Raw genomic sequence first — 22,435 nt, forward strand, 5'->3', positions numbered from 1 at the left:
ATTTAGCTCTTTGGAGCCTGGCTACCTGGCACCATCTGAACGGGGTGGAAAAGGTACTAGCTCCATCGAAGGGACGCATGCCTACATAAGAACACAATAACATAATAAACAGGAGCGGGTTTAGGCAATTCGGCCCCTCGTGCCTTCTCCGCCTGTCCATGAGATCATGGCTGATCATCGACCTCAACTCCACTTTCCCGCCAGATCTCCATATCCCTTGATTGTCCTAGATTCCAAAAATGTATCTATTTCAGCCTTGATTATACTCTACGACTGAGCATCTGCAGCCCTCTGGGGTAGAGAATTCATAGATTCAAAACCGTCAGAGTGAAGATTTCCTCCGTATTTTGTCTTAAATGGCCGACCCCTTATCCTGAGTCTATGCCCCCTAGTTCCAGACACTCCAGCCAGGCAAAACATCCTCTCAGCATCTACCCTGTCAATCCCCTTCAGAATCTTGTATGTTTCAATGAGATCACCTCTCATTCTTCTAAACTCCAGAAATATCGGCCCATTCTAAACAATCCTTCATCATAGGACAGCCCTCTCATCCCAGTAATCAATCTAATGAACCTTCGTTGCACCGCCTCCAAGGCAAGTATATCCTTCCTCAGATAAGGAGACCAAAACTGTGCACAATACTCCAGGTGTGGTCTCACCAAGGCTCTGTACAATTGTAGCAAGACGTCCTTACTCTTATACTCCAACCCGCCTTGCAATAAAGGCCGACATGCCATTTCCATTACATATTGCTTGCTGTACCTTTATGCTAGTTCTCTGTGTTCCTTGCACGTGGACACCCAAATCTTTCTGAACACCAACATTTGAAAGTTTCTCATCGTTAATAAAATATTCTGTTTTTCTATTCTTTCTACCAAAGTAAATAACCTCACATTTCCCTACATTACAGTTGGTCTGCCACCTTAATGCCCACTGACTTAATCTATCTGCATCCCTCTGCAGACTCTTTTAGTTCTCCTCACAGTTTACTGTCCCACTTTGCATTGTATTGTGATCAATTTTGGATACATTTAAGAACATAAGAACATAAGAAATAGGAGCAGGAGTAGGCCAATCGGCCCCTCGAGCCTGCTCCATCATTGAATAAGATCATGGCTGATCTGATCCTAACATCAAATCTACTATCACTCGCCATCGCACCCGAACCCATGTGATCTCCTGGGAGAGGCGAAGAACCAGATAAAAAACCCAATGGCCAATTTGGGGAATAAAATCTGGGAAATTCCTCTCCGCCCCATCTAGGCGATCGAAACTCGTCCAGGAGATCACTCTGTCCCTATATTTCCTACAGTACTTACCTTCTGTAAAAGGTGATCTCCACCCCAGCCAGGAACAGGCCCAATTTACTCTTAAAGGACACCTAGCTGGCAGCCTGTTCGATGTCTCCACTAATCCCTGTGAATAGAACCATCTCCTGAAATCTAACACAGAATTAGAACACAAGAAGTAGGAGCAGGACCAGGCTACACGGCCCCTGGGCCCGCTTCGCTACACACAGGGCCATGACCGTTCCGGACCTCGTCTCATGTCCAATTTCCTGCCCGCTCCCCATAACCCCTAATTCCCTTTGCTTCTAGGAAACTGTCTATTTCTGTTTTAAATTTATTTAATGATGTAGCTTCCAAAGCTTTCTCGGGCAGCAAATTCCACAGACCTACTACCCTCTGAGTGAAGATGTGTCTCTCATCATGGTTTTGAAAGAGCAGCCCCTTATTCGAAGATTATGCCCCCTAGTTCTAGTTTCACCCATCATTGCGAAACTCCTCACTGCATGCACCCGATCAAGCCCCTTCACAATCTTATATGTTTCAATTAGATCTCCTCTCATTCTTCTGAACTCCAATGAGTAGAGTCCAAATCTACTCAACATCTCCTCATATGTCCACCCCCTCATCCCCGGGATTAACCGAGTGAGCAAGTATGTCTTTTCTTAAGTAAGGACACCAAAACTGTATGCAGTATTCCAGGTGCGGTCTCACCAATACCTTGTACAACTGCAGCAATACCTCCCTGTTTTTATATTCTATCCCCCTAGCAATAAAAGCCAACATTCCATTTGCCTTCTTGATCAGTTGCTGCACCTGCATACTAACTTTTTGAGTTTCGTGCACCAGGACCCCCAGATCCCTTTGTACTACAGCACTTTCCAGTTTCTTGCCATTAAGATAATAACTTGCTCTATGATTTTTCCTGCCAAAGTGCATAACCTCACACATTCCAGTATTGTATTCCAACTGCCAAATCTCTGCCCACTTACTTAGCCTGTCTATGTCCCCTTGCAGGTTTTTTATTTCCTCCTCACTCACTACTTTCCCTCCCATCTTTGTATCATCTGCAAACTTTAATATGTTACACTCGGCCCCCTCCTCCAAATCGTTAATATAGATTGTAAAGGGTTGGGGACCCAGCACGGACCCCTGCGGAACACCACTAGTTACTGATTGCCAGTCTGAGAATGAACCATTTATCCCAACTCTCTGCTTTCTGTTAAATAGCCAATTCTCCACCCATGCCAGAATATTACCCCCAATCCCGTGATTTTTTATCTTGAGCAATAATCTTTTGTATGGCACCTTGTCAAATGCCTTTTGGAAGTCTAAATACAATGCGTCCACTGGTTCCCCTTTATCCACCCTGTATGTTACTTCCTCAAAGAACTCAAGCAAATTTGTCAGACATGACTTCCCCTTCATAAAAACATGCAGACTTTGTCCGATTAAATTATGTTCATCCAAATATCTCATTACTGTCTCCTTAATAATGGACTCTAAAATTTTACCAACCACAGATGTTAGGCTAACAGGTCTATAGTTTCCAGCCTTCTGCCTACTACCCTTTTTAAATAAGGGTGTTACATTAGCAGTTTTCCAATCTGCCAGGACCTTTGCTGAGTCCAGGGAGTTTTGGAAAATTATTACCAATGCATCCAGAATCTCTACCGCCACTTCCCTCAAGACCCTAGAATGTAAGCCATCAGGTCCAGGGGATTTATCCGCCTTGAGTCCCATTATTTTACCGAGTACCACTTCCTTAGTGATTTTAATCATATTTAGCTCCTCCCCCACTAGAGCCCCCTGTTTGTCCAGTGTTGGGATATTCTTAGTGTCCTCTACCTTAAAGACTGATACAAAATATTTGTTCAGTGTTTTTGCCATCTCCATGTTTCCCACCATTAATTTCCCAGTCTCATCCTCTAAGGGTCCATCATTTACTATAGCCACCCTTTTACTTTTTATATAACTATAGAAACTTTTGCTACCTGTTTTTATATTTTTTGCTAATTTACATTCATAATCTATCTTCCATTTCTTAATCAATCTTTTAGTTATTTTTTGTTGTCTTTTAAAGACTTCCCAATCTTCTATCCTCCCACTAGATTTGGCTAACTTATATGCCCTTATTTTTAGTCGGATACTATCCTTAATTACCTTACTTTGCCAGGGATGGCTATCTTTTCTTTTACGCCCTTTTTTCCTAAGTGGAATATATATTTTTTGGAAGTTTTAAAATAACTCCTTAAATGTACACCACTGATCATGTACCGTCTTACCCTTTAATCTATTTTCCCAGTCCACTCTAATCAATTCCGCTCTCATACCTGCATAGTCTCCTTTATTCAAGCTCAGCACGCTTGTTTGAGATCCAACCTTCTCACCCTCTAATTGAATATGGAGGATCCTTTTCTAGGACATTTCTAATTAATCCTGTCTCATTACACACTGCTCAAGAAACCCATCCCTAATACACCCAATGAACTCCTCCTCAAGGCTGTCCTGCCCAATTTGATTTGTCCAGTTAATATGATAGTTAAAATCCCCCATAATTATATCTGTTCCCTTATTATAAGCCTCAACTATTTCCTGATTGATACTCCGTCCAACAGAGTTGCAACTGTTCGGAGGCCTATAGACAAGCCCACTAGTGTTTTTTCCCCTTATTATTCCTTATCTCCACCCAAACTGTTGCACTATCCTGATCCTTTGACCCAATATCATTTCTCTGTATTACAGTGATTCCATCCTTAATTAACATAGCCATCCCACCTCCCCTTCCTTTTTGCCTGTCCTTTCTGATTGTTAAATAGCCTGGTATGTTTAATTCCCAGTCATGGTCACCCTGCAGCCATGTTTCTGTAATGGCCACAAGATCATACCCATATGTAGTTATTTGTGCCATTAACTCGTCCATTTTGTTACAAATGCTACGTGCATTCAGATAAAGAAATTTCAAATACGTTTTGTGACACTTAGTTCCTGCTTTTTCCCCTTTTGCTACTGTATCTTTTACTCCATACCTTCTGTCCCTTTCTGACACGCTCTGGTTTTTAATTCCCCCACTGCTACCTAAGTCTATAACCTTCCCCGTTGTCATTTTTATTATTTGCTCTCTAGAAACCTTCCCCCCACTAATTAGTTTAAAGCCCTCTCTACAGCTCTAGTTATATGATTCGCTAGGATTCTAGTCCCAGCACTGGCCAAGTGAAGTCCGTCCCAATGGAACAGCTCCCTGCTGTCCCAGTACTGGTGCCAGTGTCCCAAGAAGCAAAACCCATTTTTCCCACACCAGTCTTCGAGCTATACATTTAACTCTCTAATTTTATTTATCCTAGCCAAATTCGCTGGTGGCTCAGTTAATAATCCAGAGATTATTATCCTTGAGGTCTTGTTTTTTAATTTGACCCCTAGCTGCTCATACTCCTTTAACAGAACCTTCTTCCTTGTCCTATCTACGTCATTTGTACCAACATGGACCACGACAACTGGATCCTCCCCCTCCCACTCCAAGTTTCTTTCCAGCCCAGAAGAGATGTCCTTAACCCTGGCACCGGGCAGGCAACACAGCCTTCAGGACTCCCGCCCTCGACTGCAGAGAACCCTATCTATCCCCCTAATGATACTATCCCCTACCACTACAACATTTCTTTTTACTCCCCTCACTTGAATGGCCCCCTGTTCCACGGTGCTGTGGCCAGGTAGCTCATCCTTCCTGCAGTCCCCGTTCCGTCCCTCACAGGGAGTAAGTACCTCGAACCTGTTTGACAAGAGCATGGGCTGCGGCTCCTTCAACACTACCTCCTGGATCCCCGTACCTGCCTCACTTATAGTCACACCATCCTGTCCCTGACCACGGACTCCATCTGAATTAATTAATTTCATAGTTGTGACTACCTCCTGAAACATAGAGTCCAGGTACTTCTCCCCCTCCCTGTTTTCTGTTGGTCCCTTCACCTCGCCCATTAATATAGATTGTAAATAGCTGAGGCCCCAACACTGATCCCTGCTTGTAAAGTAACCCGCCAGATTTCCCTTCCTTTGAAATGAAGTGCCATGTTATACTTGTTGCGATATTTTGCTTTCTGAAATGTGGCCTTGTGATTGTTATTACCCATTTGGTAAAGACAAATATCTAAACATGATTTTAATTTTGCGCTAAATTTGTGGTAATGAGTGATTACTGAGGATATTTTTTAATATCGGGGAAGATTTTCAGTGCGGGCATGAACTGCCCATCAACTGATTTTAAAGGAATTTAGTAACTAGGCATTTGCTATAAAGCATGGCAACGGCAGTTGTCTGCCCGAGCAGCCAGTTGGCATTCTAGCCCTTTGAAACTCACTGGAAAAACAGGCAGAGACTTCACAAAATAAATGTCCTTCTTTTCAGATGAGATTGCGAATCTTCCTTTAGATCCTGACAAAAACGTAAGTTCAATTTTTCTCAAATACCAATCATTATGCCTCTTGCTTTGCAAACACCGATAAGCTGGCTCCTGTAGAGAGAGTCGGAAACTTACAGAATAGTGAGCGAGGGAGAGTGAGAGAGTGAAAGAACGAGATAGAGAGTGAGTGAGAGAGAAGGAGAGAGAAAGACAAGACCGAGAGAAGAACAGATGGACACAGAGATAGAGATCGATACATTTATAGATAGATAGACAGACAGACAGACAGATAGATATATAGATAGAAATATATATAGGTAGACAGAGAGGCAGAACAACAGGCAGAACGACAGGCAGAATGAATGACAGACAGAACGACAGAGAACGACAGACAGAGAACGAAAGACAGAGAACGACAGACAGACAGAACGACAGACAGACAGAACGACAGACAGACAGAATGATAGACAGACAGAAACACAGACAGACAGAACGACAGACACACAGACAGAATGACAGACAGATAAACAGACAGACAGACAGACAGAACGAACAGACAGACAGACAGACTGACCAGACAAAATGAACAGACAGACAGAATGAACAGACAGACGAATGAACGAGAGTCAGAGGTGTGAGATACAAAAGAGACAGACAGACAGACTCTGAGAGAGACAGACACAGAAACAGAGAGTGAGAGAAAGAGAGAGAGAAAGCTGCAGTGAGACACAGCACACAGAGAAAGATAGACAGTCAAAGGCAGAGAGCTAGATGGAGAGTAAGATAGCTGAGAGCGAGAGAGAGAGAGAGCGAGGCAGAGTAAGTGAGACAGAGAGAAAAATATTGATATTGCGAGGCGACGAGAGTTGGAGAGGAGTAAAGAAACACATTATCCGTATATTATTTACTTCTGCCATTTCTTCATGTTATTCATCGCAGGGAGCGTCTGCTGATGTACCAGAGAGTGACCACCAGGAACTCACCTATGTTACTTTGAATATGGAAGCTCTGAATCAGAAAGAAGCTGCCTTGGCCACTGCTGCGGACAGCATTGTGTATGCCGAAGTGAAAAAGAAATAAAAGTTCTCAGCAGCTTTGATATATGTTACTCACCAAGACCTGTGGAGACAACTGCTTTCTCGGGACGGATGGTGGGAGTAGGGACGCGATTTTCGTAATTAACGCTTGGAGATTAAGCATTACCAGGGCGAACGGCAGGCTCGAAATTCCGGCAGTATATTATGCACAACTCTAACAGAACTGGCCAGAGTTCCTTTCCATTAATATCAAAATAGAAAATGAGGTGGTTTCTATTACAGGCGATTCATCCCGCCGGATTTTCAATTTTCTGCTTTGCCCAGAACATGCTTAATGCCCTAGTGGTAAACACAAAAATCTACAACTATATAGCCTCCTTTTTTTTTAGCTCAGCATGTTTTTTTTTAGTTGGTATAAAGGATTGCATGCTTTTCACATGCAAGCTGTTACACGTAGCAACATGTTTTATACTAATTGCTTCAATCATAACATGGAATGTATGTTGTGAGGATGATGTATGGAGGTACCAAGGGGATATACACAGGCGAATGAGTGGGCAGGAATATGGCAAATGCAATATAACGTGGAAATTTGTGAAGTTATTCCTTTTGGTAGGAAAAATAGAAAAGCAGAGTATTGTTTAAATGGCGGGAGAATGGGAAATGTGGGTGTCCTTGTACAATAATCACTGCAAGTCAACATGCAGGTACAGCAAGCAATTAGGAAAGCAAATTGTATGAGGGCCTTTATTACAAGAGGATTTGAGTTTAAGAGTAAAGACGTCTTACTGCAATTATATAGGGCCCCGGTGAGACCACACCTGGAGCATTGTGTACAGTGTTGGTCTCCTTCCAGGAGGAAGGATATACTTCCCTTAGAGGGGGTGCAACGGAGTTTCACCAGGCTGTTTCCAGGGATGGGGGGATTGTCCTATGAGGAGAGATTGAGTAGATTCGTCCAATATTATCTAGAGTATAGAAAAAATGAAAGGTGATCTCATTGAAGCATACACATTTCTTACAGGACTTGACATGGTTGATGCAGGGAGGAGGTTTCCCCTGGCTGGCGAGTCTACAACCAGGGGTCAAAGTCTCAGAATAAGGGGTCGGCCATTCAGGACTGAGATGAGGAGACATTTCTTCACTCAGGAAGTGGTGAATCTTTGGAATTCGCTAACCCAGACGGCTGTGGAGGTTCAGTCTTTGAGTATATTCAAGACAGAGATCGATAGATTTTTGAATATTAAATTAATCAAGTGATATGGGGATATTGCAGGAAAATGGAGGTAAGGTAGAAGATCAGCCATGCTTTTATTGAATGGCAGAGCAGGCTCCAAGAGCCAAATGTCCTACTCCTGCTCCTATTCCTTTTGTTCTAATGCTGTGGGCATCTCTTATCATTTGTGACATTTACGATGCGAAGCAGTTGATTAAAAAAGTTTGAAAGCAATGTCTTAATTTCGATTTGCATGAAGCTGGAACAATAAACAATATTTACGCTTGAAAATGCCTATTTATTAGATGTAGGAAGGATATACATTTGTAGAAGTGTCCTCGGGACCGAGAACGTTTTAAGGATTCGGCCATCAGTCGTCTATTTCCTGGGACAAGAAGCTATATACCGTTTTAAATTATCGAATCAGTCATATCCCCTCTAATCAATTACAGACAACATAATTAATCTGTTGCTCAGAGAATGTGCCTGTTAATCAATTCTGGATATCAATGATAATACATTTTCAACAATGCAGTCATTCAAGGATTAATTAAGATAAGAGAGAGAGAGAGAGAGACAGGGAGAGATTTAGCAAAATGTATTATTGCTCTGAGAAGGGCACAATGTACTTCGGATTAACTGAATTGCTTGCTGCACTTTTTTGGAATAATGCAGTGGCTCATTTTCGGAGATGAGAGATTTGTCAAATGGTGTGTTAACTATCTACGGGTGTTCAAAATATCTTCCTCTTAAATACCTCACTGGCTGCATATAGTTTTCAATAAGTGAAGGAAAGAGTTTATCAAATCTGTAACATGAATAATGTAGCGAGTAAACTTTTTGTCGTCTTGAAAGTTTCTTTCTGTTTTTGCAAAGTCAGATTTAATTAAATATGCAAATACAATAAGATGACGTCAGTATTGTATTAGCATAATACAGTATAGAAAAATTGTAGACTTGGAAGATAAGTGTCAAATTCACTTTAAAATAAATAAATGTGATGTGATGCATTGATAGAAATGTCACCTATTCCGTGTAATATAAGAACTTGAATGTGGCGAAGAGTACAATGAACTAATGGTAAAGGTGAACATATAATTAAATGCAGCATCACAGATCAGCAAAAAAATTAAAACTGCTAACAGAGCACTTGGATTTATTTCAGGGGAGTAGTGTTCCAAATTAGTGAAGTTATGTTGAACCTGTATAGGACCTTGTTCACGCTGCACAGATCAGACCTCCACATTATGAAAAGGCCACAGAATCAGTGGAAAAAATGAACAAAATATTTACAAGATGCTAACATAAATGAGATTACAGCATTCGGGAAAGATTGAACAGCTTTAGACTCTTTTCTTTAGAACAGAGAAGTTTTAAAGGTGATCTGATCGAGGTCAATCTAATTATGAATCATTTGTCCAGGGTAAATGTGAAATTAGGTTTCCACTTGCGGGAGATCAAAAACAAAATAGATTATAATAACAATAATAATAATAATCATCTTTATTGTCATTGTTAGTGCATAAGTGCAGTACAACGAAATGTAGTCTTGCGGCTCCCGAGAGTGTATATTTAGATTAAGACATTTAACATTCGACATTCATTTGGCTTGTAATACATAAACATAAACATAATAAAGTGCATTGGCAGATGTGCAGGCTTTAGAGTTTATTTGCAGAGTTCAGTAGGATGAAAGCCCTGGGAAAGAAGCTGTTCCTAAATCTGGTTGTTCGGGTGCGAATGCACCTGTAGCGTCTCCCAGATGGCAGCGGGGTGAACAAACTGTGGCTGGGGTGTGTAGGGTGTTTGATGATGGTCAGCGACCTCCGTAAACAGCGTTTCTGATAAATGTTCCCTATGGTCGGCAGCCGGGTGCCGGTAATGCGTTGGGCAGTTTTGACTACCCGCTGCAGGGCTTTCCGATCATAGGAACTACAGCTGCCATACCACATTGTGATACAGTTCATCAGGATCCTCTCTATTGTGCAGCGGTAAAAGTTAGAGAGGATCAGGTGTGACAGGTTACATCCCTTCAGCCTCCTTAGGAAATATAGGCGCTGCTGGGCCTTCTTTACCAAAGAGGAGGTACTGAGGGACCAGGAGATGTCTTCAGTGATGTGGACTCCGAGGAACTTAAAGCTGTCCACCCTTTCCACCACAGCCCCATGGATGTGGATGGGGGTGTGACTTCTGCCTTTAGACTTCCTGAAGTCCACAATGATTTCCTTGGTTTTCTTGATGTTAAGGGCCAGTTTGTAATTGGCACACCACTTCACGAGATGCTGGACCTCCTCCCTGTAGGCTGACTCATCCTTGTTGGTGATCTGGCCTACTACCGTGGTATCATCTGCAAACTTGATGATGGTGTTGAAAATATAGAAAACATAGAAAACATAGAGATAGGAACAGGAGTAGGCCATTCGGCCCTTCGAGCCTGCTCCGCCATTCAATGAGATCATGGCTGATCTTGGTCTGAGATCATAGCTGATCTTACCAGTTCAGTACCCCGTCCCCGCCTTTTCTCCGTAACCCTTAATCCCCTTAGCCTTCAGAAATATATCCAATTCTCTCTTGAAAATATTTATTGAATTAGCCTTCACAGCCCTCTGTGGCAGGGAATTCCACAGGCTCACCACTCTTTGAGTGAAGAAATTCTTCCTCATCTCTGTTTTAAATGATTTGCCCGCTATTTTTAGACTGTGGCCCCTGGTTCTGTGCTCCCCGGCCATTGGAAACATTCTCTCTGAATTCAGCCTGTCCAGGCCTGCCATAATTTTATATGTTTCGATGAGATCCCCTCTCAATCTTCTAAACTCCAGTGAGTACAAGCCCAAACTATTTAATCTCTCTTCGTAGGTCATTCCCGCCATTCCAGGTATCAGCCTGGTGAATCGCCGTTGCACTCTTTCCATGGCAAGAACATCCTTCCGCAGATGGGGCGACCAAAACTGTACACAATACTCCAGATGCGGTCTCACCAGCACCTTGTACAGCTGTAGTAAGGTATCCCTATTCCTATACTCGAACCCCCTTGATATGAAGGCCAACATACCATTTGCCTTCTTAATCGCCTGTTGCACCTGCATGCTCTCCTTCAGTGACTGGTGCACAAGAACACCCAGGTCCCTCTGCACTTCCCCATCTCCCAATCTATTGCCATTTAGATAATAATCTGCCCTCCTGTTTTTACCCCCAAAGTGGATAACCTCGCATTTATCCACATTATAGTGCATCTGCCACGTATCCGCCCATTCCCCCAACCTGTCCAAATCGCACTGTAGCCTCCTGACATCCTCATCAGAGCCCACCCCTCCTCCTAGTTTAGTGTCATCAGCGAATTTGGAAATATTGCATCCAATTCCCTGATCCAGATCATTTATATATATTGTGAACAGCTGGGGTCCCAGGACAGATCCTTGCAGCACCCCGCTGGTCACTGCCTGCCACTCCGAAAACGAGCCGTTTATTCCAACTCTCTGTTCTCTATCCGCCAGCCAGTTCTCTATCCACGTTAATACTTTGCCCCCAATCCCATGAGCCTTAATTTTGCATGATAATCTTTTGTGTGGAACCTTATCGAAGGCTTTCTGGAAGTCAAGGTACACCACATCCACTGGCTCTCCCCCATCTATTTTACCAGTTACTTCCTCAAAAAATTCCAGCAGATTAGTCAAACACGATTTACCCTTTGTAAATCCATGTTGACTCTGTCCGATCCTTTCCCCATTTGTCAAGTGCTCCGCTATTTTATCCTTAATAATGGACTCTAGCATTTTGCCCACAACCGATGTAAGGCTTACTGGTCTATAATTCCCTGCTTTCTCTCTACCCCCCTTTTTAAATATTGGGGTAACATTAGCTACCCTCCAATCCACGGGTACTGTTCCCGAGCCAATGGAGTTCCGGAAGTTGATCCTTAGAGCATCTGCTATCTCCAGGGCCACCTCCTTAAGTACCCTAGGATGTAGTTTATCAGGCCCCGGGGATTTGTCGGCCTTCAGTCCCCTCAACTTACCCAACACCATATCCCTGGAGATACTAATTTCTGTCAGCTCCTCCCTCTCATTAGTCCCTATGTTTGCCGATATTCCTGGGAGGTTATTTGTGTCCTCCTTTGTGAATACAGAACCAAAGTATGAGTTTAATTGGTCTGTCATTTCCTTATTCTCCATTATATATTCTCCCGAATCGGACTGCAAGGGACCGACTTGGGATTTTACCAGTCTTTTCCTCCTGATATACCGATAAAAGCTTTTGCAGTCTGTCTTTATGTTTGCTGCAAGTTTACTTTCGTATTCTATTTTCCCCTTCCTGATTAATCCCTTTGTCCTCTTTTGCTGTATCCTGTACTGCCCCCAATCTTCCGGTCTGGTGCTTTTTTTGCCAGTTGATATGCCCTTTTTTTTGATTTTATGCTGTCCCTAATTTCCCTCGTTATCCACGGTTGAGTCACCTTTTTAGGTTTATTTTTATGCCAAACCGGTATAAACATGTTCTGGAATTCTTCCATTCTATCTTTGAATGCTTGCCATTGTCTATCCACTGTCAATCCCCCCAGAAACACCACCCAATCAATCTTACCCAATTCCCGTCTAATACCCTCGTTATTCCCTTTATTTAAGTTCTGGACCTTAGTCTCTGATTCAATTTCCTCACTCTCCATCTCGACTGAGAGCTCGATCATATTATGATCGCTCTGACCCAAGGGGCCTCGTAGAAGAAGATTGCTGATAAGTCCCTTCTCATTGCACAATACCCAGTCTAAAACGGCCTGATCTCGAGTCGGCTCCTCGACATATTGGTCCAGATAACCGTCCCGAAAACATTCCAGGAATTCCTCCTCCTCAGAATTATTACTAATTTGGGTAGTCCAATCAATATGTAAATTAAAGTCACCCATGATGACAGCTGTTCTCTTATCGCACGCTTCTCTAATTTCCCTTTTTATGCCTTCCCTCACCTCCATATTACTATTTGGAGGCCTATATATCACACCCACTAACGTTTTCCTCCCCTTGCTATTTCTCATTTCTACCCATACAGATTCCGTTTCATCCGAGTTAATATCCTTCCTTTCCATTGCATTAATCCCTTCCTTTACCAGCAATGCTACCCCACCTCCCCTACCTTTTTGCCGATCCTTCCTAAATATTGTATATCCCTGAACAGCCACACAGTCGTGGGTGAAGAGGGAGTAGAGGAGAGGGCTTAGCACACATCCTTGTGGGGCCCCCGTGTTCAGGGTCGGGGGGGGAGGTGTGGTTACCTAATTTGTCAGACTGGAGTCTGTTAGTTAGGAAGTCCATGGTCCAGTTGCAAAGGGAAGTGTTCAGGCCAAGAGTGTGGAGTAATACATCCAACAGCGAAACAAGGAGACATTCCTATACTCAAAAATGGATAGAATGTATGTCTCGCTACAACAGGAGGTGGTTGAAGCAAATAGCTTAGATGTAAAGAGGAGAGGCATTGAAGGAAGATGCATTAACTGGAGGAGCGTAGGATGGTGTGAAATGAAGTGGGAAAAGGGAGAGGAGAAAGGGACAGCAAATGAAGGTGGAGGCGGAGTACAGATTGCTGGTGGGAGAGGAGGATGGTAGCTAGATAAGTAAGGGAGGGGAGCAATGTGAGAGAATAAGGATAGAGGGAGGGTGAAGATGGGAATCTAGGAGTCGTGGGAGTGGTAGGAGGTGAGTGCAAGGGGAGAGGAATAAGCAAGGAGCTGGAGAAAGGGGAGAACAAGGGGCAGAGGAGGGGTTCAGAGGGATGAAGGATAATTAGAGAGAACGAAAGAGGATGAAATGAATGTTTTAGCGAAGGGCGAGGTTGCAGGACCAAGCGCGAAGGAAAGGAAACTGCAGCACAAAAGTGCGGTGAAGATGTTTTTTTCCCATGTGAAGACCTCTAAAAAATATACAGCTCAGGGAATACATCTAAAAGAACATTCATACATCAGTAGGCTTATATGCAACAACTAATGAAAGCATTTCTACACTCACATCTTCAAAGGTTGCAGAAGCTCGGGCTAATATTTAAAAAGATAGTTGAAGGAAATGCCCCCTCTTTCTGACACCATGATAGGTGGACACGCTGTGCACATCCACCGTGGTACCTTTGCACCTTCAAATTAAAAACATCTAATGAATAACTCAGTACTTGTATCAATAGAAACGTAGAAACATAGAAGATAGGAGCAGGAGTAGGCCATTCGGCCCCTTGAGTCTCCTCTGCCATTCAATGCGATCATGGCTGATCATCCAAATTCAGTACCCGGTCCCTGCTTTCTCCCCATACCCCTTGATCCCTTTAGCCTTAAGAAATATATCCAACTCCGTCTTGAATATATTTAATGTATTGGTCTCTACTGTCTTTTGTGGTAGAGAATTCCACAGGTTCACCACTCTCTGGGTGAAGAAATTCCTCCTCATTTCTGTCCTAAATGGCCTACCCCTTATCCTTAGACTGTGACCCCTGGTTCTGGACTCCCTGGCCATCGGGAACATCCTTCCTGCATCTAGTCTGTCCAGTTCCATCAGAATTTTAAAAGTTTCAAAGAGATCCCCTCTCGTTCTTCTAAACTCCAGCGAGTACAAGCCCAATCGACCCAATCTCTCCTCATACGTCATTCCTGCCACCCCAGGTATCAGCCTGGTGAATCTTCGCTGAGATGCTTCCATGGCAAGAACATCCTTCCTCAGATAAGGCGACCAAAACTGCACACAATACTCAAGATGTGGTCTCACCAAGGCCCTGTACAATTGCAGCAAGACATCCTTGTTCCTGTACTCAAACCCTCTCACTACGAAGGCAAACATACCATTTGCCTTCTTAACCGCCTGCTGCACCTGCATAATTACCTTCAGCGATGGGTGCACAAGGACACCAAGGTCTCGTTGCACTTCCCCTTCTCCCAATCTATTGCCATTCAGATAATAATCTGTCTTCCAGTTTTTGCCACCAAAGTGGATAACCGCATATTTATCCACGTTATATTGCATCTGCCATGCTTCTGCCCATTCACCCAACCTGTCCAAATCATCCTGTAGTTTCTCAGCATCCTCCTCAAAGCACACATGCCCACCCAGCTTTGTGTCATCTGTAATGAAATCAAGGACTCAGTACCGCACTTCAGAAGCTCCGCCTGGTTCAACAGAAATGGCAAAGACTCATCTCATTTGAAATGCTTAAATATGTTAACAGTCAAAAAATGCGCAAACAAAACCAAATTCAACTGAAGCAAACAGTAAAAATGTAAAGTAAAGCATCCGACTGCAAGAGCCTACGAGTATGTGGCGGGTTTGATTGATATTTGTAACTTAAAATGGACTTGCAATCGACGAGAGAATTGGTCCGTATTTTCCGATCGGAGGCTTCCTGCGTGCGGAGGCCTCCGATTTGGAAAAAATCTATCGACTTACCTGAGGGCTCCCAAGGTGCATACACTTCCATTCCTGGGTCTCTACAAACTCGAAATGTGCAGGGTCCACGTAGCCCAGAGGTGCATGCGGTTCGCAAACGTCCCTGGGATCACTTGGGCCATGGGGAGCCAATAGAAGAAGGGACTCTCCCTTCATGCACTTGACAGATGGACCCGTCAAATAAATGAATGGAGATCACCCCATAAACACGGTAAAACATTAAATACATTCTTTTTAAATCACATTTTTAAAATGAGTTGAAATTACAATAAATTAAATACTTTAAACAAAATTTAAATTTTTTGCAAAAATAATTAGTTTTTTACGGGACTGTTAAATAAACTTACCTGTTTTAAAAGTTTTCAAAAATTCTCTTTGTGGAAGCTTGCTGTGTGCAAATTGTCTGCCGCGTTTCCTACATTATAACAGTGGCTACACTGCAAAAGTACTTCATTTGCTGTAATACGCTTTAGTACGTCCTGAAGTCATGAAAGGCGCTATGCAAGTGCAAGTCTTTATTTGACCAAAATTAGTATATTTTTGTTTATTTTAAATCATTCTGAAGTCAAGTTGCTCTTTACTCTCCAATTAATAAAGTTATGATGCATGGCTGTAGGTCAAAATCCTAACGAGCATATAAGGGATGGAGCGATAAAAAAACCCTGAAAATGCATTGCTGCCGTGTCTGCGGAAAATAGCAAGGCCTAGAAATTCCATGGGCTGCGCCACCCGTTAGTGCCTTAAGAGGGCGCGAAGTGGGTCGTAAGCCACTGGCCGTGCCTCCCGCTAATTTCAGCGTGATGCTAATGGCGGCACTCGCCGTTAGCGTGGCGCCACTACCGATGACGTCATCGGTGTTCGCAGCGCCCAGCTGACGCCCCGATCGCGATATTTAGATGCGCCACCTGCTTTAACGCCGGACGCTATGTGCGACCAGTTCAGGGGGGCCTACCTGTGGCGGTAGAGGTGCTAATTGAAGGAGAGGTGCGGGGCGGCCGTTTTTGTTGCTGGCCGCCTGCCAGCACCTCTCCGCTATGCCATCCCTGGCTTCCTGAGCCCCCCCGCCCCCGCGGAGTGCCGACTGCATTTCAAGAGCCCAGCACTTCTCCTCGGTGCCGGGCTCTTTTGCCGGCACTTGCGATCCTCGGGGGTCCAGCTGGGCCCAAGATCGCGCTGCACAAGGCCCCTCCCCTTTAAGAAGGGGAGGAAGGCCTGCAGTAATGCAGCGCGATGTGCCGCAGCGATATTCAGCTGCAGCGCCCCAAGAGGGATGCGGGGCGCCTCTAGTAGCATCGCGCTTCCCTCTGGGGTGCGCCAACTGAATTTCCAGTGGGCGGCCGCGACGGCTTCCGGGGCGCTACTTTTAGCACCCTGGCGAGGCTGGCACCCCAAACGGGGCTATAGTCAATTTCTATGCCCAAAACTCTTACTGGATAAGTTTAATTACACTACCAGCAAAGATTAATTCTACCCCCTAGACTTTGCACCCTTATTAAGTCGGAACAATAACCGGCTCGGAGCACTGTTTAGAACTTAGCACTCTCTGCATAACTCACCCAAGCCCTGATCGTCCACAGCTGTTGCGGTGAGAGCCAGGATTGCGCAAGGCTGCCATCAATGTGTTTCTGCTCACCATCTACAATGATGAACACATATCCCTGCTGTCCCACTACCTCATGTGAACATCAAAAATATTATTGGGGGAAACTATATGCTTATTTGTGCCCATAAACTCATCTGCTCACTCCCCTGCTGCCCCTTCGTGGGTGCCATCTTTCGGATGAGACATTAAACCAATGCCCAATCTGCTCTGTCACGTGGATGTAAATGATCCCAAGGCACTATTTCAAAGAATAGCAGGGAATTCTCCCCGGTGTACTGGGGCCAATATTTATCCCTCAATCAACATCACTAAAAAAAAATTCAGATTATCAGGTCATTGTCACATTTCTGTTTGTGGGAGCTTCCTGTGCGCACATTGGCTGACGCATTTCCTACATTGATGATGAAGCACTTTTGGACGTGATCGTGAAAGCCGTTATAGGAATGCAAGTTTTTCTTTGTTTCATAACAACAAATGTGTTACCTATCAAGAATATAAACTGAACCACTCCAAGACCCTAAACATCATATTCACAAATGAGAAAAACTTTGCTAGTTCTCCATGTGAACCAACTGAGGGTAAACATCTGCAACATAACGATAAACGAACAAAGATGTTTCGTAATCGTCAGCAACTAGTTTCGCAAGTAAATTAGGAAACCATAGCAAACACAATAATAATTTCATCATTTGCATCCATGCCATTTAAAAAAAAACTCCACATAATATGCTGTTATTAAAGTGGGTTTCATCTGGATCCTCACATTAGTTTGCAAAGCAAAGGCAGGCGAGAAACAGATGGATATTGCCCAGACAGACATTTGAATTTGCAGCGTTCAGTACACTGATGATTTCAACTGTCACATTTAGGTTATGGAAGCATAGTGGTTATGTTACTGGACTAGTTATCCAGGGTCTTGGACCAGTAGACTAAGAGTTCAAATCCCAGCATGGCAGCTGGGGAATGTTAATTCAATAAATCTGAATAAAGAACTAGTAGCAGTAATGATGATCATGAAAGGCAGCTTATTATCTGAATGGCAACAGATTGGGAGAAGGGGAAGTGCAACGAGACCTGGGTGACCTTGTGCACCAGTCGCGGAAGGTAAGCATGCAGGTGCAGCAGGCGGTTAAGAAGGCAAATGGTATGTTGGCCTTCGTAGTGAGAGGGTTCGAGTACAGGAACAAGGATGTCTTGCTGCAGTTGTACAGGGTCTTGGTGAGACCACACCTTGAGTATTGTGTGCAGCTTTGGTCGCCTTATCTGAGGAAGGATGTTCTTGCCATGGAAGGAGTTCAGCGCAGATTCAACAGTCTGCTACCTGGGATGGCAGGAATGATGTATGAGGAGAGATTGGGTCGATTGGGCTTATACTCGCTGGAGTTTAGAAGAATGAGAGGGGATCGCATTGAAACTTATAAAATTCTGACAGGACTGGACAGACTAGATGCAGGAAGGATGTTCCTGATGGATGGGGAGTTCAGAACCAGGGGTCACAGTCTAAGGATAAGGGGCAAGCCATTTAGGACAGAAACGAGAAAAAATTTCTTCACCCAGAGTGGTGAACCTGTGGAATTCTCTACCACAGAGCGCAGTAGAGGCCAATTCATTAAACATATTCAAGAAGGAGTTGGATATGTTTCTTAAGGCTAAAGTGATGAAGGGATATGGGGAGAAGGCAGGGACAGGGTACTGAATTTGGATGATCAGCCATGATCGCATTGAATTGCGGAGCAGGCTGGAGGGGCAGAATGGCCAAAGCCTGCTCCTATCTTCTATATTTCTATGAAACTACCAGATTGTTGTAAAAAAAAGCATCTGCTTCACTAATGTCCTTTCGTAAAGGAAATCTGCCGTCCTTTCCTGGTCTGGCCTATATGTGACTCCAGACCAACAAAATCATGTTTGAATCTCACGTGCTTCTCTGAGTATGGCCTAGCAAGCCACTCATTTGTACCAAACCGCATCAAAGAAGTATCGTGGACTGCAGCTTTTCAAGAAGGCGGCTCACCACCACCTTCTCAGTCCAGGATGGCCAGTAAATGCTGGCCCTGTCAGCGATGCCCACAACCCGTGAATGAACAAAAAAAGGAATGTTCAACTTTAATCAGTGCTTTCCGATTTATCTTCGCCATGCCTGCTTCGATGTTAAAGGTGCAGGGAAGATCGCTCAGCCTCTCATCTCACCGAATTGCATTACTCTGCAAGATTCACTGTTCAACCGTGATCCTGTGGGAAGCATAACCCATCGAGTCGCTGATTCTAGTGTTTAATAATTGTGAGGATGTTCAAAGTGTCACAATTCTTTTATGTGGAACAAGGCCAATATTGGAACATCACTGAGGTTCAAACACTTGACATGAAGGCTCACTGACCATATTTCGGGGACAAGGGAAAAATCAGATATTATGGGCTTTATTGAATTAGCTGTCAGAAGAAGCAAACAACAGAACCTTTCTCCTTTTTATCCTTCATCAAAGATGGCTGCAATTTAGAATAGAATGGTCACCACACAGAAGGAGGTCTTTTGGCCCCTCGAGCCCGTGTCGGCTCCCTGCAAGAGCACTTCTGCTCGTCCCACTCTCCTGCCCTTTCCCCATAGCCTTGTATTTTTTTTCCTTCAAGTAATTATCAAATTCCCTTTTGAAAGCCATGGTTCAATTTGCCTCCACCACCCTTTCAATCAGTGCATTCCACATCCTAACATGTCGCCTTTGTCTGTTCTGCCAATCACTTAAATCTGTGTCCTCTGGTTCTCGACTCTTCTGCCAACGGGAACAGTTTAAAGGGCTAAAAATTGAGTAGCGCCTCAATTGGGCCGCTAACTTTGCCGGGGTGCTAAAAGTACCGCCCCGGAAAAATTAGCAACCCCGCACCGGAAATTGAGTGGTTGCGCCCCAAGATGGAAGTAGGGCGCTACTGGAAGCACCCAGCATCCCTCTTGGGGCACTGTGTGTCAATATTGCGGCATTATGTGCCGCAGCGCCACACGCTGTGGCATGTCGCGCCGCAGTTTTGCAGGCCTTCCTCCCCTTCTTTAAGGGGAGGGGCCTTGTGCAGCGTGACCCGGGGCCCAGCTGGGCCCCCGGGGATCAGCTGGGCCCCCGGGGATCGGGAGTGCAGGCAAAAGAGCCCGGCACTCAAGAGAAGTGCCGGGTTCTTGGAGCGCATTTCAGGGGGGGGGGGGTTTCAGGAGGTCTGGGTTGGGAGCGCAGGAAGGTGCTGGCAGGCGGCCAGCAACAAAAATGGCCGCCCCGCACCTCACCTTTAAATTGCGCCTCCCCGGCCGCAGGTACGTCCCCTGACCCCATCGGACTTAGCTTCAAGCGGTAAGTCAGGGGGCGCACCCGAAGTTTGTGGTGGGGGCGTGAGCGGGGCGCTGCGCACACCAATGATGTCATCGCCAGCAGCACAGCGCGGCAGGGCGGTACTGGTTAGCGCCACCAGGAACCGCCCGCTGAATTTTGCGGGAGGCGTGGGCAGTGCCGCGCCCGGGCGCTAGTTGCGTCCCGTTAGCGCCCTCTTAAGGTGCTTACGGGAGCCACAACCAAATGAATTTTTCCCCCAAGGGAAATCTTGAACATTTAAAGTTGATTATCCGTTTCCGTTTAAATATCTGAGAGAAGATTATTTGGACGAACGCATTAAGCATCTGATGCGTTAATATCCATTGATTTTAATGGTGAACCTGGTGATCAGTCGGGCAACACCTCAGTCAGCATAAATCTCAAAGTTATAACCAAATTGGGTGGCACCCATTTGGGCACTGTGCGCGGCGATGACGTCATCACCGGTGGTGCAACGGCGCTGGCTGGTACTGGCTGCCACCGCAATTTACCTCCTGCTGAATTTCACGGGAGGCGTTAGTGGCACCGTGCATGAGCACTAGGGGTTTTGAGCTATGGAGAGGCACAAACCAAACCATTTACCCTCTAAGCCTTCAAGCTAGCAACCCAAACATGCAATTCATATTATTCAACCTTGATGCCAGAATTACATCACAAAGTCTTTACTCCTTTGCTCCGTTTCTTTCTGCCTGCCTCCCTCCCTCTCTAACTTGCTCCATTATGTCTCCCTCCCTTCATTCCTCCTTCCTTCCTTCCTTCGATCATTCTCAATAAAATTACTGACACGAACCAACTCGTCGAATGCAATGCAATGCACGTTCCTACCTCATCTTAATGAGTATGTCCCAGTAAGAGACAGAGAAAACGTCCCCTAGGAATTGATTGGCGTAGGGACTGGAAAACAACGAGTAGGCTTACTGAATATGTTGAGATCCAATGCCGTATTTTACTAACCTACTGTTACCTGCAAATTGACGTTGCCACAAACTGCCCTTTTGGATTAGGAGTCTCACCTATGTGTGAATTATCCAGAACACGTTCATACAGCTTGTTAGCAAACAAGAACTTTGGTAAACTGAACGCGAGCATATGTCCAAAGTGCGGCTTATTAAGCTGTTCGGATGCTGCTCTGCAGGCAAGGAATACAGTAACTTCGCGTTGCTTTGATAGTTAGTTGGTGTGCTACCAAGTCGATTTATGAGCACAAAGAAAGCAACATGCAGATAAAGAATATTACTTGATTTTTAAAACTATTTTTTTTATCTATATGGGGCATCTTCAGGAGTCTCAAATGTTAAGGATTATCGCTGCCTAGGCATACACCTATCAATTGCTATAATTCTGGTGCATTACTCATAATGATTACAGCATAAACAGGGTTCAAGTCGATCTTGCACCGAACCTACGGGAGTTGATATGAAGTACCCAAGAGGAAACACCTTGTAGAATTTATCTCAGTCCAGAAGACCTCACTTCTACGTTATTCTGTGCTCATTGCAAATTGCGTTTCCCCATTCTCTGTTATGAACATTACCTTGGCACTTGCCAAGTGCCATCGCCTCACTGCCACTGAAATTGAAGCATTCTACCGCATAATTCAGATTTCCACCAATGCTAACATCCTGCTATTCTGATGATATGCACATTTCTTTCACTCACGGAGAAAACATGATCCACCAACTCTTTTTGCTTACATTCACAGGACTTTTATCAGTGTTTGGGCGCCGGGCATCAGGAATTAAATCAAACAGAAAATACTGCAGATAATAATAATAATAATAATAATTATCAACTTTTTTGTCATTTTTAGTGCACAAGTGCAGTACAATGAAATGTAGGCTTGCGGCTCCCGATAGTGTACATTTAAATTAAGACATTTAAACATTCAACATTCATTTGGCTTGTAATACATAAACATAAACATAATAAAGTGCATTGGCAGATGTGCAGGCTTTAGAGTTTATTTGCGGAGTTCAGTAGGATGACAGCCCTGGGAAAGAAGCTGTTCCTAAGTCTGGTCGTTCTGGTGCGAATGCATCTGTAGTGTCTCCCAGATGGCAGGGGGGAGGAAAGCTGAATGCTGGAAAGCTGAAATAAAAACAGGAAATGCTGGAGATACGTAGCAGGTCAGCATCTAT

General features: G+C 44.3%; 1 protein-coding gene across 1 annotated transcript in view; it reads left to right on the forward strand.

Annotated features, from left to right (window-relative positions):
• The window catches only part of LOC147085055 (low affinity immunoglobulin gamma Fc region receptor II-like), a 35,009-nt gene extending 25,432 nt beyond the window's left edge, over window positions 1-9,577 (forward strand). The window contains exons 9-10 of the mRNA XM_085979414.1: window positions 5,685-5,722; window positions 6,619-9,577. Of these exons, the coding sequence (XP_085835540.1) occupies window positions 5,685-5,722; window positions 6,619-6,759 (179 nt within the window). The 3' untranslated portion in view covers window positions 6,760-9,577. The remainder of the gene's footprint in view (window positions 1-5,684; window positions 5,723-6,618) is intronic.
• Window positions 9,578-22,435: the final 12,858 nt, after the last annotated feature.

The sequence above is a fragment of the Somniosus microcephalus genome, unplaced genomic scaffold, assembly GCF_052327205.1.
Source record: "Somniosus microcephalus isolate GS21.2 unplaced genomic scaffold, FLI_Smic_1.0 unresolved_chr9, whole genome shotgun sequence".
Taxonomy (NCBI): domain Eukaryota; kingdom Metazoa; phylum Chordata; class Chondrichthyes; order Squaliformes; family Somniosidae; genus Somniosus; species Somniosus microcephalus.